A 25,684-nucleotide genomic window follows, 5' to 3' on the forward strand; every position below is an offset into this window, starting at 1 on the left:
GAGCTTTCGGTACGAAGTGAAAATCGCGCGGGTGATTAGAAATAAAGGAGTTGCGCTGTTTGTTTGTACGTTTGCGGAGGCTCTGAGTACTTCGGGTCCTCCATCTCCACCGGCGGGCGCCTCGGGACCAAATCTGACCCACGAGGGCACGGCGGCATCCCTCGAAGAGGGGAGGTCCGCGAGCAGCGGATCGCGTCGCTCGGGCACAACCGGCGGCCCCGCGCCCGCTCCGTCCCCGCTGCCCCGGAAGAGGCGGAGCGGGCGGCGCTGCGGCGGCCCCACGTGCGGAGGAGCGGCATGGCGGAGCCGGGAGCGCGGCGCGGCGGGGCGGTGCCGGCCGATCCCAGAGGGGTGCTGCGGAAGGGCCGCGCTTTTCTCGATCTGTTCTGGGATATCGCCAAACCCGAGCAGGACGTGCGGCTGGAGGCTACCGAAAATCTGCTGCGGCACCTGAAGGACGGCGGGGAGGTGAGGAAATGCGGCTGGGGAGCGGCGGGGCTCCGAGCCGTTCGGGTCCGTGCGGGGCAGCTGTCACCGCCTGGCTCTGTTTCAGGATGAAGAACTGAAGTACGCCTTGAAGCGCCTGGTGGAGGGGCTGGGAGCCACGCGTGAGGCTGCGAGGCCGGGATTCAGCTTGGCCCTGGCACAGGTCAGTGCGTTGGAGTCACGACAGGATACTTTTATTTCTTGCCTTAGAAGATGCAAGGACGTTTTCCTCTGGTATCACACACGTTGTGTTTAAAAGTTGCTTGCTGTGGCCTAATAAGTGAGGCGGAGACTTCAGTGATGAGGCTGGTCATGAAAAATAGGGAAGGAGTAGGTGGGCATTTGACCACCCTACATAGCACTGAGGGTGGGACATTAGCACTTATCTATGAGAAAAGAGCAAACCTCCCTGAAAGGAGGTTGGAGCATGGTGGAGATCTGTCTGCTCCCAGGTGACAGCGATGGGATGAAAGGTGATGGTGATAGCACGCCGGGGGAGGTTCAGGTTGGACATTAGAAGAAATTTCTTATCAGAAAGAGCTGTGATGCATTGGCACAGCTGCACAGGGTGGTTGTCACTGTTCTGGAGGTGTTCCGTGGGGATGTGGCACTGAAGGACGTGGTCAGTGGGCATGGTGGGGTGGGTTGGGGTTGGACTTGGGGATCTCAGTGGTCTTTTCTCAGTGCTGTTTAAGTCTATAATATTGTAGACATCGAGTCTATAATTATAAGTCAGTGAGTTCCTGCAGTGGAGGTCCCCAGTGGGATGTGACTCTATCTCACCTAACAAGCTGGTGATACAGCAGGGCCTGTTTTCTTCCCATTTAGGTCAAGGCCTTGCTGAAAGGTTTTGTTGCTTCTGTTATAGGTTCATATGATTGCAGCAGAATGCTTTTATTATTAGTCATGCTAGGTCTGGAGCTTACAAACAGGAGGGGAATCAACTCTTTGAAAGGGTAGATAGCAGGACAAAGGGAAATGGCTTTAAGTTGAGGGAGGGAAGATTTAGGCTGGATGTCAGGGAGAAGTTCTTTACTATGAGAGTGGTGAGGTGCTGGAACAGCTGCCCAGAGAGGCTGTGGATGCCCCGTCCCTGGAGGTGTTCAAGGCCAGGTTGGATGGGGCCCTGGGCAGCCTGGGCTGCTATGAAATGTGGAGGTTGGTGGCCCTGAATGTGGCAGAGAGGTTGGAGATTCATGAGCCTTGAGGTCCCTTCCAACCCTGGCCATTCTGTGATTCTGTGATTCTTTCTGCACTGGTTCTAATTCTAGTTCTTCTCTATTCTACTCTAATGAAGTAGCACATCTGATGCTCAGCCCCGTTTTGGCTGAACTTGGTAAATCTTCATAGAATGCAAGAGTTTCCAACTGAGGTGTCTCATCCATCTCCTTAGGTTTTGCAGGCTTTTGAGGAAATCCCACTGTGCAGTGTCCTGGAACAGATAAAAGAAAAGCATAATCTCGAAAAAGTGAAAAAGGTGAGTTTTTTTGTAGCAGCATTGGCCAGCAGCTGGTTGTTCTCTGCTCTTCGGGAGTCTGGAACCTGGACAGTGTGGCTTTGGGGTTCATGCAGTGAAAAAAAGTGAAGTATTTCTGAAAGCTGAAAATAGATGGCATTGTTGTCTGCCACTGTTTTAACTGAGATTTGGCCATGTGACAGAGAGATAATCAATGACAGGCACTATTAAACATGGTGCTGGAGGTTGGTTTTGGGTTTCTTATCTTCATCTGGCAGGATGTTCTAGGCTAAATCTTCCAGGCACCTTGTTCCACAGATCAGAAGCGTAGCTGAATATGAGATGTAACTTCTCAGGGGGTTGGGTTTTTATTCCGCTATTCTTTCCTTTTCAGAAGCTTGTAAGAAATGCTGCTTTTGGAAACTTTTTTGGAGTTATGGCTCTGTTCCAATCTGGCCGGCTTGTCAAGGTAACATTACCATCGTTATTTTTGGTGTTTGTCAGCAGTGGTTCTAGGGCTGCCTGAAATAGAGAGCGTATAGAGGGAAAGGCTGCGAGCCTTTGCTTTTTGAGTTGTCTTTCCTTTCTAGGACCAGAAGGCTCTGCTGGAGAGCATCCAGCTTCTGCAGCAGCTGGCACATCACCAAACACACCTCAGAGATCTCCCTCGCAAAACCCTTGTTGACATTTTGTCAGAGGTATGGCCACGGCCTGCGGTGGGTGGGAGGAGGGAAGGCTTTGCTTTGGGAACTGCTTTTTCATTTGTTTGTTCTTAGCTAAAAGTTGAGGGAGGGTTATGGAAGAGTAAATTTAAACTGGGAGCAATGTTCTAAATTGTCTGTGAGCAGATGCTTTTGTTCTGGGAAGGATGCTCTGGTTTACTTTAGTCTGACTCCATCATGGACGAACCCATGCTTACTAACAACATATTGTCCCATTCTGTGTGGTTCAGCTCCTGGGGGACTGTATGGCAGTACTGGACAAAAACTGGATTAATTTTGGTTGCATCACCATAAAGATTAGTTGTAAAGTTTTTGAAACACCACAGGCGTTTTGTAAAACGCTGTACAATGCAGGTGTTTTAATATACTAAACTAAAATGCCCTCAGATGTTTCTCACATACTCTCAAACCTTAATTTCTGTCCAGGTTCCTGAAACTGTGTTTGAGGAGGTGCTGTTTGGCATCTTGCAAGCTGATCTGACGTCAGCCTTCAAATCTCCAGAGAACCTGCACCTTTTACTTGTGGGCATGCAGAAATTCCCTGGTGTTCTAAAACCTAAAAAGCTAAAGAAGCTGTTTGGCTCACCTACTATTGTAAATGAAGAAAATATCCCCAGGTAAGTTGTTAAATGACCACCATTAAATGCAGCATTCTTGGTCTCTTGGCTATCTGTGAGAGAAGTATGACTTTCCCTCTGAAACCTGCCTGTATTTACTACTAGGAATGCTTTCTAACTTTCTATGTATGTTGGGGGTTAAATGCTGACAGCTGTGCAGGTTATTAAATTACAGTTCTGACATTTCTCCTGAGGTGTTTTGCCTCTGGTGATTAGGAAATATTCTGCCTTGTTCAGCAGGATGAATTTGGCCTTCAGCAATTCCCTTGCAGGCTTGATCTTTCACACCTTGCTCTTGCTTCTTTTAGGCTTGTAGAGCTTCTGGAAAGTGCTGCCAAGTCAGAGAAGAAGGACAAGAAATTGCCCAGTGTTGGGCTTGATTTGCTACAAGTGTCATTGAAGGAAGGTGCCTTTGAACTGTTTTGGAATGAAGCTGTGGAGAATGGGCTATTCAAGGAGAAATCAGGACCTGTGAGGTTTGTTTTAATGTGCAGTATTTATTGCTTTCCGTAATATCCTTCTGTTTCTTGCCTCAGTCTTTCTGTTGCCCTGTGGTAGGATGGAGCAGATGTTTTCTGATGAACACTGTGAAACATCTGGTTATTTAGATATTCATGAAAAACCTTACAGGAATCCACGAATTATCAGTGTGATTTCTGCTAGAATGGGATGCATTAAAATGCCTGAATATTATTGGTCTCCTTTGGTTTGGGTTCTGACACAGTCTGTATTTTAGTAGGTTGTGACTGGGATTGAAGTCTAGCAGTAGTTGTTTCAGCTTCTTTTCCAAGTCTAATATTAGATCTTTGCAGGATTCTTAGATTGTCTCCTCCAACTCATATTGTACAAAATTAGAGCAAAATCCTCAATATATCTATTGAGGATCTATCTAACAGTTCTTGGGCCCATTGGACAAAAAAAAGATTGGTAAAATTTGACAGCAAGTTGCAAAAACACATAAATTTTTGTTAGCCCTGTGGAAATGAATACATAGTGAGAAGAGAATCAGCTAGTGGGTTGAGGAAGGGGCTGCTGGTGAGGACTCATCTTTTTCTAGGTGGCAGAGGATGTGGTTGGGGAGAAATCTGAAAGCTGTGCTAGGCAGTAGGAATATTTTCAACAGTAGGATTTTTTACTTCAGTCTTTGTGCGTGGTCCTTGCAGCCTGTCCCCATCACTTATTCTGTCATACAGTCCTAGAATGGCCTGGGTCGAAAAGGGCCTCGAAGATCATCTAGTTTCAACCCCCGTCTCATCTTCCTATGTGGCTTTGTGACTTTGTCTCTATTTGAGAGAATCTTCTTTGTTTCTGCTCAGTTACATGTGCTACCGGCTGCTGGGCAGTGCTCTCCCATTGCTGTCTCTGGATCAGCTGCAGATGGTTCTCAAAGGGAGGGTGATGCAGCACTATGGAGAACACGTTGTAACAACTCAGGTAGGTCTTCTGGAGGTACTCATGTTCAGGGATAAAGGCACTGTTCTGAGCACAACTTCCCCCCTATGTTTGTCCACTTTTCTAATCTTCTTGTATTTAAGAAATACATATATATTATATATGTGATTCAGACCTTGGACTCTTACTGACAGGGTTATTGCATGATGGTGATTGCAGTGGGATGAGTGAGTCTGTGATTGTTAGCTGTTAGTGCCTATTTCTGTATTGCTATTCATACTTATGGTAAGGAGTTTGGAATCATTCACTGCTTTCATAGATGTTGTCAAGAAAGCTCTAACCATGAGGGAAGCAGAGGAAGGGCAGCCCTCAGCATACTGACAATGTCATATGTCATCCTTTGGCAGTCCTTTTGATTTTGCATATCTACAAGCTCCTTTTTGTCTCTCAGTTTGCTGGGTGTTGCATGAACATTTGAGAGCAAAGACAAAAAAGGACAACTTACTCTTTGTGTATTTTGGTGCTTGTTTCATTAAGCACATCTTTAGCACAGATTTTATATGGACATTAGATTTTGGAACTCCTCTTCCTCCTTCCTACTTAGGAATCAAGCAAACAACACATCTCTACTACAAAGGGAGGAAGAATGAAAGGAGAGTAATAATGGTCTTTAACTTGGCTGTCATGTTAACGCAGTCCTAAACATTCGCAGTGGGCCCAAAAATCATTGCCCTTTCTTGGGAGGGATTGGATTTGACAGTCTTTCTGTTCTGGTTCCAGAACTGTGATAGATGTGTCTTTGCTCTGCAAGTAATGATTACCATGGTGCCTCCGTATATGGACCAGTTTTCTCCAGGGTTTTTCCACTGGCTGAGTTGTTTTCTTGTGTTTGGCTTTTTTTCTGTTCTTCCATGTGCATCGAAAGATCTGTTAATGTAATTCCTGTCTGAAATACACAAATTCGCTGAAGACAACCTCTGCCTAACTGTATGCAAAGAGAAAAGCCTGGTTTTGTTGATGAGGAAGTAGACAATATCTCAGTTTTATTTTCTTTGTTTTGTTTCCTTCCTTTATGCAGGTTGTTTATTTTGGTAAGCAAATGTAAGTTTTTATTGAATTCGTGTTGCTCTTGGAGATGAAACTAGGCAAAGCTTGAGTGGTGATGATTGAAGTTAGCTTACCGAATCTGCTTTTTGTTGTTGGTTTTTTTTTTAGCCAAGGGAGCAAATGTATTAAATTTTTGTTGAGAAATGATGAAATTCCCACTGTGAGCTATTAGCCTGTTTGCAGCCAATCACTTGTTATTTTTTTCTCCCAGCTTTCATACTGATAGACAAATAAGGAGGTTTTGAATCCAGGAAAAGCAGGACCTTGCTAAACTGTGCTTTGTGTGAGATGGCTTGTTGGAATATTTATGTTATGGGTGGATGGATTTGCGGTTAATTAGAAATCTGTAGAGCTCTTCTTTTAAAAGCAGCATTCCCTAAACTTTCATTACCTTTCCCATTCCTGGCAGGTTTCTGTATTGATTATGATACATTACCAGACAAGTTGTTTCATTCTTTTACAGAAGTTACGTTGCATTTTTGTAATGAAGCCACAGCTTCTCTTCAGGGTTGGGCCAGTTATACTTCTGTTTTTTTCCAGACCAAATGTGAAGGCAATAAACGCTGTGGGCAGTGAAAAGTCACGACAGAATGGGATGTGTGGTGAGATGGGATGTGTCCTGATGGTCTGCATGCTGCTGGACAGTCTGCCAGCCGTATGCCTTGCAGACCAGTACAGCACTAATAGGCTTTAGCACAAACCAGCTGCACTTCAGGACATGCTGGTGTTATTTTTTTAGGTTATGCTGGTAACTCCCCCTTCTTTCAGAATGCCTCAACACTTTTGAGACATCAGGGAGAGAAGGTGGGATTTGTCCCATGTGCTGTAGACCAGCAGGCTGCTGGATGAGACCAGAAATGATGATGTGGGAGAACTTCTGAATTGAGGGAAAGCGTGAAGCAAATGGTGGGAGAAACATCCTGAACCTATCCCCATAAAATAGAATTGAGCAACCTAAGAGCTTAGCTGCAGTGATCCATGTGTGGTCTGGCCTGCTGAAGCTTGACTGGTTGGGAAAGTCCAAATTGAAGGGTTGAGGTACATGCCAGGATTCTTTGGTTGCTTACAGTGATTCCTTTTATGTGAAGTGAAATCAATGACCTGCTGTATCCCTTATGAAAGTGTTCAGGCATGTGGCTTTAATTCACTTATTGCAGTAGTGATTTGTTCTCCTAGTGACATGCAGGCTCAGTGTGCGGCTCCCAACCTGCTTGTTTGACTGTTTTTCAGCTTCCAGACCGATTTAAGTTTGCTCCAGAGATGGAAGCATACGTAGATAAATTCCTGACCAGCTGTGATGATCCGGAGAGGCAGCTAGCAGTGATGATCGGCTTCTCTACTGTCACCAATCAAGGCTACCCAGTGGTACCCAGCGTTTGGAGGGTAGTTAGACACCTGCAGCCAGTGGCATTGCAGAAATACGTTGAGTGGCTCAAGGACATGTTCCTCAAGCCAGACTTGGACTGTTGTTTGGACTTCTCAACTAACCGGCAAAAGCAGAACCAGGAAAATAAAAACATGTGAGTGCGTCTATGATGCGTCTTTTCATTCTGTTTCGTGGTTAAGGGAGCTGCTAATGCAGTTCTTAAAGCAGTGCTGGTGAACTGTAATCCCTTGGTGGGGCAAATTGATTGTTGTGTAGTAAAAAGCAAGCTTGGGAAGGTTGTATCTCTTCTTATGTACCTGTTGCTTCTTACCACATAACTTACTTTGCCAGTCTTAATGTAAACCCTCTATGTGAAAGTCACCTCTTGCTGCGTTGGGTCGTGTGCCTTGTGTTTATTTGTGTGTGGTGTTCATGCTACTGATTGTGTTCGCTTCCCTATTGAAAGAGCACAGCACAAGATTGCTCGATTAAGGAAATGGATCATCCACCGACTTATGAGCATTGTTGAGAGTCCTGTGAAGAAAGAAGAGAGCCTTGTGATGGACATTTCCAGGTGAGAATGGTTCTAAGACTGAATGCCACATGTGCTTGGAATAATTATTGTCTCTACATCAGTGCTCTGGGTAAGCTGTTCTCATGGCAAATTGATACACAGATATTCCATAATTAGTTATTTAGAAGATTAGGTTCTGTTTTTAAAATGCATTCTGCAGACTTGGACAAGCTCTTGTCATAAGTAGTTCAGGCCCTTGTAATCAACTCAGTCACATTTGTTTTTTGTAAATGTTGGGTTCCTTCTTTAGACTGTTTGAAGATGTCACTTCTAATCCTTGTGTCAGATTATAGTGATTTTCAGTTTGAGTCTTGGAGGATATAACCCAAATGTGACAGTCTGAGTATTGTGTGGCCTCAAATGTTGACACTTCACTTGAGTGAAATCATGAGCATCCTTTTTCTCTTCTTTACCCTGTGTACATGGAGAAAAGGGTTTTAATGTAGAGAATGGTATTTCTCAGTATTTAAACATCCTTATGAAAATATTGTATATGCTGTGTTCTATTAGTTTTGTGCAAATAGACTGGTTTTGCTCTACTGTGACCTAACTGACTTTTATTATTTTTTTCTCTCATTTTGTGTATTCTAGGTTTTGCTTCTTCCATGCTTTCTTTGAGACCAAGAAAAAAACTTCCCAAATACCTGAGACAAATGCCCTTATATCAGAACCCCTAGATGAACAAGCTCACTCACTGGCAGCAAACTATTTCTTTGGGTAAGAGTTTTCCTGGCATGCCCTATGTTTGGTATTTTTTCGTCTTTCCTGGAGATAAAACACATGTGGTTTCTGTTGTCTCTGTTACAAACTAGTAAAAAAAGTAAAAAAAAAAAGTAAAAAGTAAAAGGACTAAAGAGAGAGGTGATGGGGTCACGCAGGTTGCTGTTGGCTTTTTGTCTGGGCTGTGTGTGAGCCACTGATAGATCCGTGTGCTAAGGGAGATGGAGTTTGAGCAATAAAACAGGCATGGAATAACAGACACTGTCAGGTGATTGCCCAGGCTGATGCTCTAACCTCAGTAGAGGGAAAGTAGAGAACACAATGGGACAAAGAATGGGAAACAGCTGGGAACAAGGATGGTAGTCAGTGTAGAGCATCTTTGGGGGTACCAAGGCAATGAGGTGCACATTACTGTGCCTGGATACATGCATGGGTTGAAAGTTAAGCTTGTGAATCCGGGTTAAAATGAGTGACCAGAGCTCCATGTTGAGTGCTGTCTGGGGACGGTATTTTGGCAAATTTGGAGAAGGTCATCTTGTTCATCTGATGATAATGTGCTGGCTGTTCTTCTTTTCAGGTTGCTTCAGACTTTAAATACCTTGACTGTTTTGGGGGATACAACTGAGGCAGCAGCCTTGAGGGAGAAGCACATCCATGGTGTGACTGCAGATGGGAAGCTGTGGATCTTTCATCTTGTTGAGTATGCCAGTGAGCTGCTTTCCAGTGAGAAGTATGTCAAAGCTGTGAAGCCTTTTACCAAGGAACAGAGAGATGCCTGGGAGAGGTGAGAAGTTTGGGAGGCTGTGTGCTGGGATCATGGGATGAGGAAGCTAAAAAGGGCTCTGGGCTTTAGTCTCTGGGCTAATAGAAGATTTTGGCTGTATTCTCTTGTCCTCCTCCTTTTGTTCTGACTGCTGCAACAGAACCTTTTAACAGGCAGAAGCAGTTGTGTTTCTTCCCTTCAGTATCCTGTACCTGGTACTTGGGTTTCAGATGCCTTCCTGTTTCTCATCACCCAATTCTGTTTTATTCTGTGTGTTAGCAGTGTGTTAAGTGGTTCTGTCCTTTCCTATTTTCACTCACAGTCCCTCTCCTAAACAAGTTAGCAACTCTGCTAAGCTTTTCTCCTTAGGATGCCCGTTCAGACTTCCCACTGACTCTTTCCTGATGCTCTTTTCTGGGCATGATAAGGGTCTTTGTCTTGGCTATAGTATTAGGAATGTAGCTTGTGTCCAAGTGCAGAGGTTTTGTAAGCCACACAGAGGTTGAGATGCTATTGTTAAGATTATGTATTGGATGTATGTCCAATATCAGTAAATTAGAAGTTGAGTATAGAAAATGGTTTTGTAGATTTTGTCATGATTTTAGTCTGATCATAAGAGGGGGTTTGCTGTTGTTATCGTGAAAGACTCAAAAGGATTTATTTCTTCAGAACACTCCAGTCTGTGAAGAACCTGCAAAAGAAGAAAAGTAAAACAGACAGTGCCAAGCACTTTGCTTTTCAGCAACTTCTGCTTTTAATGGCCATTCATCTTTTCAAGGTAAGCTCTCTGAAGCAAATATGAGTTGTGCAAAATGTGTTGATAGCAAAGCCTCCTGAACACCCAGCTGGAGAATTTCTTTGTATTCAGAGATCTACTCTTTTTGCTGCCTCTGGCTTCTAAAAATGGGAATTGGGAGTTAATAAACTGATTCTTACACTGCCTGTAGACACCAAGTTACAGGGGCAAAGCTTGGTGGAAGCACTGGTTGTGCCATTGATTTGTTGCTGGGTGAAACAATTGTACTTTGTTTCATATTTTCCTCTGTAGAGGAATTGTAGTAGCTGATTTTAATACCTGTACTCTTTAAAGAGATCCTTAGGTTTGGGATATATTCCTTTTGTTGCTGTTGATATTGGGGAATTCACAAACTGAGTGCTTACTGTCTACATGTGGTCAAACAGAATCCATCTGAAACAATGGATCTTCTGAGTGACCTTCTGAACTGCACAGAGAGGGCGTTCAGCAAGGAACCTAAGAAGAAAAAGACTGGTGAGTCCTTTCTGAATGGGATTGTTGAAGCCCTGTCAAAAGACAGAAAGTGCCGGTTCTGCATTAATGAATCACTCTGCATGCATCATTTCTGGTTTGATGCACTTTTTCCCAGGAAAATCCCCTCTCCTTCATTCTTTCCTCATCTTTCCAAATCTGTTGTCCAACCTTGCCATCCTCATCCTCAGTTGATGGTGTTCCTATATGCCCCTTACAGAGTTGGTGGGCTTCGGAACTTCTTGTTCAGATGAGCAGCATCCAACAGTTCATTCATTTTGAGTCCTTGCTCTGTGCTGCCCATGAGCTAGCTGAATACAGCAGGCAATCCTGAAAGTCATTACTTCAGGAGCACAAGTCCTGGGCTGTCTGGATGCATCTTTGTGTGCACACATAGGGCAGGTTCTTTCCCTGACAGGAAAGGCAGGTCAAATCCCAACCTATTTCCACACGCCCAAAGTGAGACTAAACTAAAGCAGCAGAAACACGTTGGGATTTGAGCAGAAAACAACCTGTCTTATACTTATGACTTTGTCTCTAAGTATGGGCTTATTCTTCTTAATTCCTATGTAAATTAGTAGGTTACAGAACAGAAGCCATAATTTTTGGTGACTTAGTTTTATGAAGATAAGGATTTCCAGTCTTTCAGACAATGGACCACTCTCAAACCTCTTTTCCTGGGCTCCTGTGACTACTGATTTCATTGGAAACCCTATAAAAATCAGGTAGTTTGGCTAACTAGCTGCTGCTAATTGCTTTAACGTGGTCAAATAGGTACCTCATGAAGAGCAAAAATGCTAATGTAAGTAATGATTAAATTAATTGGAGGTTTTGTTACTTGTTGAAGCTTTGCAATCATCTAAAAACTATTTCAGGTATGTTTCTCCTTCTGGTTAGTTGTTTTTCCATTGCTTGTTCCTGTGCAGAGAACGCAGAGCCAGAATGGGTTGAGGTGATTGTGGAAATCCTCCTCTCCCTCCTTGCCCAGCCCAGCCTGCTCATACGCCGCATTTCCAACAGCGTGTTTGGACGGATCTGTCCCAACCTGACCAAGAAGGGCCTGCAGCTGATCTTGGATGTAAGTCTTGTCCCTAACAGGCAGAGAAGCGTGTCTCTATTTTGGGGTTAGATAAAAGCCTCCTTGATTTAAAAAATGTCTGTCTTATGTGTGCTGCTGCAATTTAAAAGCAGATTGTGGATGATTTCTTTGTGAGAGCATGTGATCTAATTTTAGGCTATGTTCCTTAGCAGTTTGGGGCTGAGGAAGTTCTTGATGCGTTTTATAAAGCTGGTACGTTTTATACATGAATATCAAAGAGAGCTTTTTCTGAAAAGATTAAGCATAGATGCACTAAAAATAACCAACACTGAAAACTGGAGCTGGTCACACCACTGAGTAAGGTGGTGTCTTCTGAGAGAGTAGCATAGAGATGGCAGTACTTGAAACATGAACCTAGACTTGTAACAAATCAAATGTGTGATCTGTCTCCAACCTCTGCACCTTCTTTGTATCTTATAGAAAGAACTTCATGACTACCATGGTATTAAAAGTCAGAAAGTTGCATGCCCTTACTATGTCATCATTCAGCTGTCCATGCGAGCTGAAATTCACATCTTTTGTGCACGCAAAGGCATTAAAACAAAGCACTGAAAAAAAGGAAAAACAGTCCCTCATTTCTGCAGGTTCTTGACCCGTACCAAGATCAGGATGAAGAAAGTGCTGTTGTGGTGGTGGAAGAATCAGAGAAAAAGATCAAGTCTGCACAGGACACGGTAATTGATGTGGCATTTCTTGTGCCAAACAATTGTCAGACCTTCAGCATTTAACAGTAACATTTCTGCTGATCAGTTGTAATGGACATAACTGCATTTCTCTGCCTTGAATGAAATGGCTTTGGCTCTATTAGGATTTATTTTATATGTGGAACACACAAATGGTTTGCTGGAAGTGCATGTTTATTAGTCTCTTGAGATTGAAGGAAAATGCTGTTGTGGGTATGGCTGTTTGAACAGGTGAGACTTCCTGAGAATTGCCTACATCCTGAGATTAGCACAGGCCTCTCTGCAGCCACAGATCGAATTGTGGTCATGATGCACGATCATCTGAATTCAAGATCTTGGGCTCTAAGAACTGCAGATATTCAGGTCACGAAACATTATTAATTGTTAGCAGAAAGGGAAGTCAGATGGAGGGCTGTTACTTCAGTTCTTCCTTAGAAGCTTCTTTTTTAAGGCACATTCAGTGTGACAGAGAGGTAAGTCTGTGCGATATTCTGCTCTAAGCTCTTGTGATGACCTGATGCCTGTTGTTATCTGAGGGCTGCAGGCAAGAGAGCAGGGAGGGCTTGACTTTTATTTCTGACCAGTGACACATTTGAGAATTAAGCAGGGCCTGAGGAATGGTGGGATCAGGAGATGAACTTTTCTTCCTCAGGATGATGATGATGAAAGTGAAGACTCCTCAGATGATGGTGACACCGAGGAAGAGAATGACAGTGAAGATGAGAAGAATGAAGAAGTGGATGAAGATTTTCGCAGTCAGCTGATTAATGTTCTTCAAGCAGGGAATGCATTGGTATGTTTTGAGTACCTACCTTGATAGAGATACCAGGAGGTCTGGGGTGGTGAAAAATTATTAAAACCCCACATTCTGTCTGAGCCAATGTGGTGATAACCTTAGCTGTCATCTTTACGTGGCATTTGATGCAGAAGGTCAGGAGCTTCAAAGACAGTAAGTCATTCTTTCTTTCATTTATTGTCAGGGTGTCCTGAGCACTGTTGCTTCCTTAGTCTAGCCCGATAGCTTGCTTTCCTACCTGCAGTCAATGAGATGGATGGGAACTAAAGCTTTGAGATGCTATTATGTAGTGTCTGTTTTTGTGTCCCTGCAGAGCTGGGGCTGTCCTGGGCAGGTGAGTGTTAGGAGCTGTTTTTGAAGTACGTGAAGTGACACGTAGTTTTTGCATTCTAAAAAAACAAAAGGGAGAAGATGACAGTGATGAAGAACTGGATGATGAGGCTATGATGGCTCTCGACAAGAACATCTCAGCTCTCTTTGCAGAACAGCAGAAACGGATCCAAGCAAAGAAGGATGAGAAAGACAGGATACGGAAGGAGAAGATCCTGCGGAGGGATTTCAAGATTAAGGTGAGATAAGTATCCCAAGCAAAGAGCTTTGGCCTGCCAGCTTGCTTGCTGTAGCCTACTGAGTGCTATGAGCTACTTAATGCTAAATAGTTTGGACATTCATGTATGTTGTAAGCTCATGGAGATTGGACTGGATTTTTCTGGCTTGTACTGCACCTGATGCAGCAAGGTCATGGGCAGTGACTGGGGCTTCACATACTGACTCAAAAAAGAAAACAAGGTTGTGCTGTTTAAAAAATGAGCTGTGGGCTTGATTTGCTTGTCTGAAATGCTTGAGCTGGCTGGCTCTCTCCCTGCACTTACCCATAAGGCAGGTACCTGTCAGTTTTTGTAAACTGGACAAGCTTGATGTGCCTCAGTGTGATGCACATAAAATCCCTCCTGGTAACCTTGCAGCTTAAATTTTTTCTTAACTTGTTATGCTAATAAAAATCAGGAGGGATGTGTTTAACCCCCTCCTGGTTATTTTGTGTCTGTAATACTGACTGGAGGCCACCTGATGCCATCATGGTATGGTACAAGGCAGTCAGGCATGCAGGAACAGCTCCAGCTGCTCGTGTATAGAAACATCTGGTGTCACAGTAGCTAGGAGAAAGGCTGGTTTGTGTAGTGAGCCATTGGCTTTGCTGCTTTTCTATTCTGATGCTGTGTGATAAGAATATGATTATATGGTCATGCAGTGTCTGGAAGACAAAGGGGACTTACGGGTGTAAGAACTAACAGATCTGTGCCAAATTACAGTGACTTCAGGTCTGGCTGAGTGGTGGTGGCTCTCATAACTGCTGTTTCTAAGTGGTGCCACTGCACAAAATAGGCTAGAGTTAACCAGCAGCTTTTAATCTTCAGTTTCAAACATTTAGTCTTCACTTTATCATGTCCTAACATTAGAAATGATAGCAGGAAGTGTACAGATCTCAGCTGTAAATATAGTTTTCTTCAGACATCTTCCAGCTGCCACTGCTCCAGTTTGAAGGAGCTGCTTTGGATAATCCATCCTCTGTTCCTTGTTTACATTAGTTCTCACCTCAGTAACTGTGTTTTCAGGTGCTGGATCTGGTTGAAGTGTTCCTGAGTAAGCAACCAGAGAACCCCCTGGTGTTTGACATCATTGAGCCTCTGCTTCAAGTGATTGAACAGTGCATGAGCTCAGACGCAGACAAGCAGGAGGTTGATTTCCTCCAGAAAACAGCTCATATCTTCACGTAAGTGTCCTTAATCCTCTTGCTGTAGGTGGGGGCTTTTTCATGACACCAGTAGTATTAGATGAATCCCTGAAGTTTCTCTTTTTAAGAATGGAGACAATTGCTGTGTTTATTGACAATGTGGAATTAGGTTATTGTCATCACACACATGCACACACACACAAACACAGACAGTGCTTGGCCATAACATGCAAGAAAGCATTCAGGACCTGAGTCTTCTAGTCTAAGGGACTTCAAGCATTAAACCAATTTGCAAGTGGAAACCTGCAGAACAAATATTTGCTATTGCAGGCACAGTACCATGTCTCTGAATATCTCCCCAGGCCTCTGACCTCTGAGTTGAATGGTTCAACAACTCTCTGGGCTTACAGAGTTGCTGCTGTGGCTGGAACAGAACTCCCAAGAAATTATTACTAATACAGGCAAAGTACAGATTGTCTCTGCTTACTGGCAGTGAGGAAGGATATAAACAAGACAGGCATAGTGCACGGTGTGTGTTGTGATGTGTGCCCTCTACCCTCTCCCTGATGTTCTCAGCACTGCTCTGAAGTGCTGCTCTCTTCCCCTTTTGTGAAGTAGTTCTGCTGTAGCATGGTTTCTGGCTGCCAGTTTCACTTGGTGGAACTCTGGAAGAATGTTGATTCTGTTGCTCAAGTAGCTGCTTCAAGGTGGAGAGCAGTGATTCTGCTCACCCTTCTTGCCTCAGCAATGTGTGTTTCCTTTGCTGCCCAGAGCTAGCACCATTTTTTTGTTGTGTTATGCTAAGCCCAGTGATGAGAGTTCAGACATCTTTTCCCTAGAGCTCTTCTTGGAGGTAATGGCTTTGGGTTTGTGCTTAATGCTTCTTTCAGGAACTCGTTATGCCGAGCTAAGCAGTACTGCAAGAGAGTGGATGTCCTGCAAGATGATTTGCACACCTTTGTGGAGAGGCTTGTGAAAAAAGCTTGCAAGCACACTGATTCTTCAGTGGCTCTCTATTATTTCAGGTAAGTGTTAAAAAAGAGCTTCTGTACTGTGTTCTGTGGGCAGTGCTGTGATTGTGGCTGGTCTGTAAGCAGGCATAATATTGCATATTACAACAGTTCAGAGAGCTGAGAAAGTCTGTGAAGGCCATGTGCCTGTATCTGAGTCTTACATGAGCACTAGTCAGTCAGCTTGGCACTGTGGAGCATTTTCAAACAGAGATGTCTATTTTTTGTTGATGATCTGCAGTATAGCAGTTGTCATATACACCTTTGCTAATAGTGATGGGAAGCTCCCTTGAGGCTTCATCAGAGAGTAATGGATTGTACGTGATTCAGCACAGGGATGAGTTTAATTTATGGTCTGTCTGCAATGATGATTCTGTAAATACTGTGGTTTCCTGTCTCCATGATAGCTCACTGAGGATTGTAATGATGCTGGCTTCTGTCTGTACATACCAGTATCTCCTTTGCCACTGAATGCAGTGAATTAGGATAAGCCAGATGTGTATCTGCTAGGAATTATAAGTAATCTTGCTGTTTCCTGGTGTAAATGGAAATGGCTCTCACCTGTAGGCTTTCTTGTAGCTTGCAGGTGAATTCAGGGAGACTTTCATACTCTGTACACAACTGTGTGTGTGGGTGCCATGTTGCATGGTTCACCCAGTGCCATGGGACAGTGTTGGCCCTGCAGCACACCCAGCCTGTGGCTGTGCAGGAGCCATGGTACGTCCTGGCTGTGTGCTGCATGGCTCCCTGCCAGCTTCTGCCAGAGCTAGTGCTGAGCAGAGCTGTTGTGTGCCTGCACAGTTGACGCACATTCTCTAGAAGTGCAGGCTTTCTGCATGCCCTTTCTGATGATCTGCCTGAGCTTTCCAGGCACAGAGCAGCCTGGGCTGAGAGGGCTGCACTGTGGTGCTGACTGGGCTCTGGAAGCCTGAGCAAATACAGAAGTGCTAGTCAAAACTGGCAGCATGCAGCATGAGCTTGAGGAAACCAAGCTGGTAGTGGAGATGTTTGTGACTGTGGTGACAGACAGTGAAATGATGCAGCCTCTTAAGATTTTCTTTAAATCTGTCAAGAGTGTGTTAAATCAGGAGAAGGGACCCTCTCAGACTCTAATCTTCTGTTGGTAGAGAGCAAGCTGCCTGCATCACTTGGCCTCTGCCCTCAGGTGGCTGTGCAGTGACACTGGTAACTGCTATTGTCCTCTTTTTCATTTCTTTTAAGTGCCTCCTTATACCTGCTCAAAGTGTTGAGGGGAAATGTGTCAGATAAATCACCAGCTCCTCCTGTCCCTCTGTCAAAGAAGCAGACAAACACCATCCCACAGGCTTGTCAGGTAAGAGCAGCCTGCTGTCAAGGCAATGTTTTTGCCAGTAAACTTGCATTACCTCATTTTGCTGAGAGGACATTGCTTATTCAGTCTCACTGTTTCTGCTGTCTGCAGATAGCTGTCTGTATGATTCCTTTTCCATGCCATAAAATGTCATGTTCTCCATTCCGTTCTGCCTCACCCTCCTGTCTTTGCAGTTCCTGTTTGCCCGTGGCCACCAGGGGCTGCTGATGGACACTGGATCTGTGTTAATTACCCAAAATGCTTGATGTGTATTTATTGCTGTTCTGTCTGATGTGCTGGTTTTTTGGGGTTTTTTTTTGTATTAACCTCTTTGCAGTCTGAGTTCTTTTTTGGGAGGGTGCTGAGGAGCAGGGGTGCATAGGACTGTGGTGGATGAGGGTGAACTCCTCTCTCCCTGAGATTCGGGCTGAGTAGTTCAAGTGAAAAAAGGGTAGAGCAACCCTGATTTTGGTGGTAGTTGGTTGCTGGAAGGCTCTTCACCTGGTTCTGCTTCGTGAGTGTATCAGCTGAGGAGCTTTACTGTCTGTTTCACTTTCACCTACTGAAATTTTGCTCATTTTTGCTGAAAATCTGCTGAATGTTACAGGTGTCTGAATTTGGTGGCCCTGTGTATTGGGCAGCCCCTTGCAGTCACCCCACTAGAAATCAGGAGGGTTTTTCCAGCTAGCCTGCACTTGCCTCTGGATCTCTCAAATTGTGTGCAGGAATTAGAGCCTTAATTTTGTTAACATTAGTGTGGGAGGAATACAAACAGGACTAGCTTATGTCAAGGGAGGGTCTGGAAATTACAGACAATGAGATATTATTAGTGGCTGAAAAGGCAGTCAATGTTTCTAAGGCTTTGTGAGAAACCAAGACTGCTAATCCAAGCAGCTCTTGTTCTGTGCTGGCCTTCCTGGAAAGAAAAACAAAGGAGGAGATCTATGGGAAACATAAACAACATACTTGATGGTGAGGCTAGGGTGAGACATGCTGCATCCTTGTGCGGCTTCACAGCAAAGACTATTATTCCTATGAGGAACAGAGCTGTAGTCTTGCTGTGCCAAGAGCACAGCCAGCAGTTAAAGTGAGTTGCTGGTTTTAGAGAAGTGACACAGTTTGGTCTGTGTGATTCTATTGGTGCTGATGTTGTTTTGAGGCCAGGAAGGTCTTTTTGGAGAGAACAAGCGTGGTGTGTTTCCAATGAGCAGTGCTTTGTGAGGACATTCTGGAGCTTTTCAGTAATCAGCAAAGTGGAACTAGAACAGACCATATGATGCAGTGGTCACATTGATGGAAAAGACTGTTAGTGCAAAAGAAATGTTTGATGACAATATCTGTGTGGGAAAGCATCTGTTTTCTCCTCTACAGTTACATACATCAAATAATTACCAAGCATAGGCACTTCAGAGCCATCTTGCCTTTTTTGGTCTTGCTTGTGTTCAGCTGCAGTAGCAGTAGGGCCCCTGTACTGTTGTGAAGATCCCAGCTTTGATCCCCTTTCCTTCCCGGAGAGTTGTACCTCCTGGGCAGTGTGAGAACAGTCAGGAATGTCAGGATGTGGTGCTGCCCTCCTCGTTCGCCTGCATGCTGTTCATTTAGATCCATGTTGCTTCTGCAGGTCTCATTTTCCTGCTGCCTGTCTGGCTTTCTTTTTCCCCACCAGAGGGAGATATTAGAGCATTACACGTGTCTAGAATTGCTGGTTCCCTGATTGGCACCAGGGCTTGTCTGCTGGGCACTGACAAATCCTGGGCAGAGCTGCTACGTGGTATATTGAGCTGCATCTACAGCTTCAGATGGCTGTACAGCTGAGAACTCATGTGTACAGCACAGCTGCTGCAGGATTGTGAACCTAATGTGAGCTATACATACTTGCCACAACCCCAGCAATACAGCCCTTGCATGAAACCACACTGCATCTAGTATAATTAATCTTATTAGGAAGCCGTGCTACGCTTCACTAACATGGCCATACTGCTATTGGAACTTGGGACCTGCTTTGTTGTTTCTTCTTGGCAATATGTTCTATTCCATAGGCCTGTTTCAGATAAACTGGGAGCACTGAGCTGTTGGAAAAATCAGCGTGCAATGGTTGATATGAATTGAATAGCAATGAATCATTCTTGTTTCAGGGGAAAATTTTTGTTCTGCTTTTTCCCTGTAGCTTTTGAGCACAGGCTGCTTGGACGTGGAGAGAGTGACTTTGATATATCAGCAAGCACTGACACAATTCTTGAGCAAACGAAACAGTGCCCTCACAAGCTCCATGTTTCTCGATCTCTTCACCCGCTTCCCGGTAAGTTGCTGCCTGTATGGGGCACTTCCTTCTCGTGGCTCCAAAATACAGCTGTAAGTCTGGAGAAAGGAGAGAAACTTTTCCAGTTTGTTGTGGGCTGTTAAAATTGTTGCAGGGCTTCCTCGGATTTTCACCTTCTTAAACTCTGAATAGTGTGTGTTTTGATACCAGTGCTGCGGAGGACCACTCTGCTTTGGGTTGGGATACAGCATGGAGAATGTAGGGGAATAAAAGGCTGCTTATTAAAGAGAAGATCTAATTTTCTACCAGTATTCAAGACCACGTGGATAAGCAGTGCTTGCACAAAGGCAGAAGGGGCCAGCTTGTTTGAACAGCTCCTGTCCATGTTTCTAGAGCTCGTGGATTCCATACAGCTGTTCCTTGCAGAAAGGACTTTTTAAATCTTTAAGCTCATCCCTTTTATAAAACAAAAGCAATGATTTATGTGGATACTGGCTTTTTTAAAGCTGGGTTTTACCCACTTGCTAGAGCTATCTGTTCTTTCAGTAGTCTTCTTGCCCCCTTATGGAAGCTGCTTTAGGTGGTGTGGATGAAATGACCATCTGCACAAGGTTTTAGTGAACTTTACAGCAGATTGCTGTTTCTGTTTCTTCCAATGCCTGATAGATGGCATTGGAAATCTGCCAGTAAGGTATTTGCAATCCACATGCTTTCTCATTTCTTGTGTCTGGATTCTTTCTCCCCGTGGAGTTGGAAGGATTTTGTATAGAAACTAGAAATTGTTGGATTAGGCCAGAAAAGAGATTCGGCAGGCTTTGCTGACATGAAACCCTGCCCTGCAAATGTTGTTTTGACCATGAATTGTTGCAGGGTGTGATTTTAAGATAATATATCTCTAGAGATGCTGTCCTCCTGACAGCTGTTTCTGGCCCTTTAGTGCATGGAATGGGACCTTTTCCCAGCTCTGACTTTCTCCAGTCTAACTCAGCATGTTTTCCTTTGCCTGTGAAGCTGTTCCTCTGCATGAAATGAGCTGCCTACAGAAAATATCGGGGGGTAGAGACTTAAATCAAGAATCAGGCATTTTCCTGATCCTTTCCAAGTAAAAAGTTTTGCTGCTGATTTTGTTGTGATCAAAATTTTACAGGGCTGCTGTGAACAAAGTTGTTGATTTTCAAATAAGATGTTGCTGATCTCTGGACATCTTTCTTGTGGAATTTTCTTCTTGCCCAAGATAATAAGATAAAGAAAGACTCGATCTCTTATTGTTACAGATCATGTGCAAGCCATTAATAGACATCCTTGTGAAGTCTATCACAGCAGGAGCCAGGGAACATCAGCAGGTAAGAAGGAAAGCAAACAAACAAAGCTGTATTAAACAGTCAATCAGAGAAGTCACTTCAGCACAGCAATTCAGATGGTGCTTAATATGCTTATTGCTGCCTTTAGGGCTGCCCAATTTGGAGAATTGGCAGATACTGCCTTGCTGCTTCAGGTGTGTGTCTGAAGTTGTGGAAGTGGCTGATGTATCACAGTCACAGAGTTTCTTTGGTAGTGTTTCCTTTAGGAGCTGCCACTTCCAGGGTTGAGGGCTGTTTGCCGTAGATCTTGGCTTCAGTCACTTACTTCTTGGTTACTTTCTTACTTACTAGTGAGATGTTCCTGTGTAACACAGCCTGTTATAATCCTTGCCTCCCAATGGTAACTCCAGGTTAGCTTTCTGAGTCTTGTTCTGCACATGGCCAGCAGTCCTGCATTTACAGCCCAAACCATTGTGTGATTCTGTGATTTCCAGGCCACGTGCTTCTCTTTCTGCTTTGAAACCACCTGTATTATAGATCTGATTTTGATGGTTGACTGCACATGTGTAAGCTAATGTAAAATTAGTGGAACCTTATTGATAAAACACTGCAGGATGACTGCACAGCCTACTGTTACGTGAGTGGGGAATGAGGTCTGGCTGGGTTTGCACTGCAGTGTGAACTGCAATGGGGGTATCTTCCACACAGTTAATAACCAAAACCCCTTTAGGCCAGTAGCACTGTGTCTCAAACTTTCCCACCCTCTGGCTGTAACGTGCATCTGTCCCTTGCAGAAGTGCATTGACCTTTCTGATTCATAAACAGCTGTTTTGTTGTTTCTGATCACTGGAAGGAACGTGAAAGTCTAGGTATGTGTTTACTTTAAGGCTGCTTTACCCAACGGGAATGGCTGTGATTTAAAAACAACAACAACAAAAGAGAATTAAGCTATTAGTAGTCTCTCAGTGTGTAGGAGTAAGGATGTGTTACACACGTGACAGCTAAATTAATTATAAGGTGTGTACTTGATCCTATCCTCAGGAAACCAGAACAACATCCCAAGCAGACAACTTGATTTACATGGGTATCTTTGCTTCCCCAGGGGGAGTAGCACTGTCCTTTTTTCGGGGCCTCCACAGTTATCTGAACGTGTTTTGTTTGCAGAGCCAGTTTATCTGTGGGTGGGAAAAGGGGAGGACATGCAGTGTGCTGTGTGTGGGAGAGTAAATAGAGAACACACGTACACTGCTGTTAAAACAAAGGCAACGTGGAGAGTAAGCTATGCAAATACATACTTTGGCATTTGGAGTTGCAGCTTCACCTTTTCGCAGACTGCTTCATTTTCAGCTCTGTTTTCACCTCATCAAATGTCGAATTTGCCAGGTTTTCAGTGAAATTTTTCCCACTGATTCTCAATGGAGATTCTTTATTCTCAGTGCTTTGGTGATGGCTGATGGGATAACAAAGGGGAAAAGCTAGGTGGGCGTATGTGGCAAGGTGATGTTGTCAGTAAAGCAGGGACACAACTTCTCTGCAGGCTGAGCAGTTCCTGGCAGCCTTTGGGCTCACCTACCAAAAGGGCTGTCCTGTGTCAGAGTCTTAGAGACAACAAAGGTCTTCTGATAGAATCATAGAAGCATAGAATCACCAAGGCTGGAAAAGACCTAAAAGATCATCCAGTCCAACTGTTCACCTATTCCCAATAGCTCCCACTAAACCATGTCCCTCAACACAACATCCAGTCTTTCCTTGAACACCTCCAGGCTCGGTGATTCCACCACCTCCCCTGGCAGTCCATTCCAGATGCCCTGACTTGGGCCAGCCCCAATGCTCCAGAGCTAAGCACAGCAGTGAATATGGCCTCTAATCAATAAACTAACATAGTGCCAGAGATGTGAGGCATGATTCCTTTCCTAACACTCCAGTTACAGTAGTGCTGATTGTTCTGGCTGTGTCTGCAGTATCTATGAACAGCTAATCCCACTGAGAGATGATTTCTTAGCTCAGCAGATCCCTTTGGCAGGGAGTCTCAGGGCCATGCTGTGTCTGGGAAGGTGGGGATCGTGTCAAAAATGAACCCTGGGGCTCTGGCCCAGCAGGACTACTGCCTGCTCTCAGCTGGCCTGGGAGAGGCTCTTCCCAAGGGGGTAGAAGAAGTCTTTAGGTTGAGTTTTTAGGTAGTTTTGAGCAAAAGTAGAAGTGGTTAATGGAGAGGATGTAAGGGAAGAGTGTTCCTTCTCCATCATCCTGAAAAGCTGAATTTGGGAGAGTAGCATTTATGCAGTCATATCACAAGGTTGTACTGAGAATGATTTGAGTGAAAACTTACCTTTCCTGGGATGAGGACTGCTGACTGTAGCTGATGATCTGGACAACTGGCTCTTGCTTTGATGTAACCTTTGTGAGCGTTCTGTCTGCCTCTGAAACCCAGAGAACATGGAGCAGCGCTGTGTCTGTAATGGCTGAGTGCTGGTACTTAGCAGACAGGAGGTAAGTGCTGTCTGGGAGCTGCGTGGCTCATCTCAGTGCAAAGCTTAGCAGGAAAAAAAAGAAGATTTAAAAGAAATATTTTAGGTATTATGCCTGACAGCGTCATCCTTCTTTTGCCACCATTCCTACGTGCCTAAAGCAGCTGCAAGGTTTTTCACCTCCATGGTGAAGTAATTTGTGAGATGAAACAAGCAGCAGTCTGGGGGCTGAGAGCTCTTAAGGCAGTTGTAAGGCTGGCTCACAGTGGCTGGGTAGGTAGGTTGGCTTTTCCAGCAGTAAGCTCAACCTGTATAACAAGTTTTAAACTGGAATAGTAAATTTGCAGTGGTCCAGCTGAGACTGAGCTTGAAACTGAAGCTTGTGTGTGTAGCCAAGTTCTGTTCTGTGATGTTATCCCTGAAGTGGGGATGCCTGAAGAGATGCCAGTACAGCAGCTTTCCTGGAAAAGAACTGGAGACATTGGTGTTGTTTGTGGTTGGGAGGAGTGGGCCTTGGTTGTCTGAGAAGGGGATTTCATCTCATCCTGAGTTCCCTTTAAACCCACACATAGAGAGACCCGAGGTGGATATCTGTGTGGCTGCAGATGTGCACAATGAGCTTGTTTCAGGCAGTTCTTGCATCTGAGCCGGACCTCTCACCTCCATGCTGGCTGCAGGACACCGTGAGGCACATTGGCTCTGGCAGCTGCTGCTGTGGCTGCTCAGTGTTACCTGCTGGCTTGCCTGCTTTTTAAAATTCTTCATTTCTTTAAGTGTGGAGCTGAAGAAGGGCTGCTGTCCCAAAGGTGCCTGTGTGCAAGTTAAAATGCTTCAGGCTTTTCAGAGATGAATGCACGAGTTTGGATGTCATTCATTTATTTAACTGGGAAATCTTGTGGGTTTTGCTGTGTTTATTTTAACACTACAGCAGCAGTCTGGACCTTTTCCTATGCTTGTGTTGATGTTTGTTTTCCCATGTTGAAGTGAAACCAGCCTATAACTTTAAGCTGCACCATCTCAGAGCAAGGCCTGCTGCGCATCAGGGATGTGTTGTTTCACTGTTATCTACTGTAGAAAAAGAGTGAATAGAAATTGTATGAAAGAACTAGATTTTAAGCAGTCACCGTGAAGCATTTCAAGGAGACCTTCAGTGTGTGCAAAGAATGCTTTGTATTAAAGAAATGAAGAAGGAAGGTGTTAAAGAACAGCGTTTTGGGATAGTCCAATCCAGCCTGTTGGATGCAGTTCTGAGGACTGAGGTTCAGAAGATCAGTCTCACTAATTAGGACCATATACTTGAGCAGCAGCAATGTCCCTGCTGGTAGGATGATGATAGCAGTGTACATGTCACAATCTTTCTGCATGCAGGCAGGTTTCATAGCTTTCTCTTACTTAAGTATAAGCATCATCTGATTAAATGCAGCTGACGTTTCTAGAATCCCTTACCTGCATGTATGTCTGCATACACACATGCCCTCTAAAATAGCTTAGATACAAATGGCATCTAGGGTTCTATTCTTCAGTGATAAGACTAGTATGGGAAAAGGACAAGTCATCAGAAGCAGAGTTTGTGTTACACCTTTGAGCTGATCTGGTGCTGATGAATTTCGTTAAGCTCCTGGCACAGCTGATCTGTCGGCAGTGCAGTGCATTGCAGTTAGCCAAGCAAAACGTGTGCAGTGCTAACAGGTGGGAGAGGCTTGTGCTGCTTTGGTGGCTGAGCTGTTGCTGTCCATCTCGTGTCTTCCTCAAGCACTGAACACATTCTCCCCAGTTCTTTGTGGGGAAAAAAAAAAAAAGTGCATTACTTCCTCCTTTCTTAATGCATTTCTTTCTTATTTCTGCCATTGTTTCCAGAAGACCTTGACCTTCAAATTACTGCTTTGTGCTTTGTTTCAGTGGGTGCAGTGTTGCTTTTTAGATATGTACAAAGGCATATTTTTTTGGCTTGTGCTGATAGAGTGTAAACCAGAGATGAAGTTGTGTTGATTTTAATGATTATTGCATGACTCAGCTGCATACCAGAACCCTCCTGAGCCTTAGGTGAGGAATGTCTTCCTGGTTTATTTTAAGTAGCATCAGTATGTGGAGCATAGCTACAGTAACATCTGGTTCTGTAACTGAGGAGGGTTCTTGAGGTGTCCCTCTGATGCTGTTTCAAACCCCTTGGCAGTGCATTTTAATTATTGTGCCCCCCTCCAGTTTCATACGTGCTGGTACTGCCAGAGAAGTGGGTGAGTGGGTGAACTAATGCTTCTTGACTATTACTGTACTCTGTTGGTCTGAAGGTCAGGTGAGGAGGGAAAACATGCAGCAGGTTGTGCTGCGGTCCCCAGGCTTTACTGCTGCTGGAGGCTTCTGCAGGAGAGCACATACTGCAAGTGCCAGCTCTGAGCTGGGCAGCACAGCGTGTCTGGAAGCCTGGAGCAAGCATGATTTTCCCTGAAAAAGTACTTGTTCACCACCAGCACGCTGCTGTGGAAAGCACTGCTCCCAACAGAGCCTTTACTGCCCACTGAGGTAGGAAAGCCTATT

General features: G+C 44.4%; 1 protein-coding gene across 1 annotated transcript in view; it reads left to right on the plus strand.

The window, feature by feature from the left end:
• Positions 1-297: 297 nt before the first annotated feature.
• The window catches only part of MYBBP1A (MYB binding protein 1a), a 49,580-nt gene continuing 24,193 nt past the window's right edge, over positions 298-25,684 (plus strand). The window contains exons 1-23 of the mRNA XM_042879613.1: positions 298-468; positions 554-649; positions 1,880-1,963; positions 2,337-2,411; positions 2,533-2,640; positions 3,091-3,281; positions 3,590-3,757; positions 4,598-4,715; positions 7,011-7,300; positions 7,613-7,720; positions 8,312-8,437; positions 9,018-9,224; positions 9,873-9,981; positions 10,386-10,473; positions 11,397-11,548; positions 12,154-12,243; positions 12,905-13,045; positions 13,453-13,617; positions 14,662-14,819; positions 15,671-15,805; positions 17,012-17,123; positions 19,288-19,419; positions 20,655-20,723. Of these exons, the coding sequence (XP_042735547.1) occupies positions 298-468; positions 554-649; positions 1,880-1,963; positions 2,337-2,411; positions 2,533-2,640; positions 3,091-3,281; positions 3,590-3,757; positions 4,598-4,715; positions 7,011-7,300; positions 7,613-7,720; positions 8,312-8,437; positions 9,018-9,224; positions 9,873-9,981; positions 10,386-10,473; positions 11,397-11,548; positions 12,154-12,243; positions 12,905-13,045; positions 13,453-13,617; positions 14,662-14,819; positions 15,671-15,805; positions 17,012-17,123; positions 19,288-19,419; positions 20,655-20,723 (3,093 nt within the window). The remainder of the gene's footprint in view (positions 469-553; positions 650-1,879; positions 1,964-2,336; positions 2,412-2,532; positions 2,641-3,090; positions 3,282-3,589; positions 3,758-4,597; positions 4,716-7,010; positions 7,301-7,612; positions 7,721-8,311; positions 8,438-9,017; positions 9,225-9,872; positions 9,982-10,385; positions 10,474-11,396; positions 11,549-12,153; positions 12,244-12,904; positions 13,046-13,452; positions 13,618-14,661; positions 14,820-15,670; positions 15,806-17,011; positions 17,124-19,287; positions 19,420-20,654; positions 20,724-25,684) is intronic.

Source organism: Lagopus leucura, unplaced genomic scaffold (assembly GCF_019238085.1).
Source record: "Lagopus leucura isolate 7727_CA_CO unplaced genomic scaffold, USGS_WTPT01 Super-Scaffold_100024, whole genome shotgun sequence".
Lineage (NCBI taxonomy): Eukaryota > Metazoa > Chordata > Aves > Galliformes > Phasianidae > Lagopus > Lagopus leucura.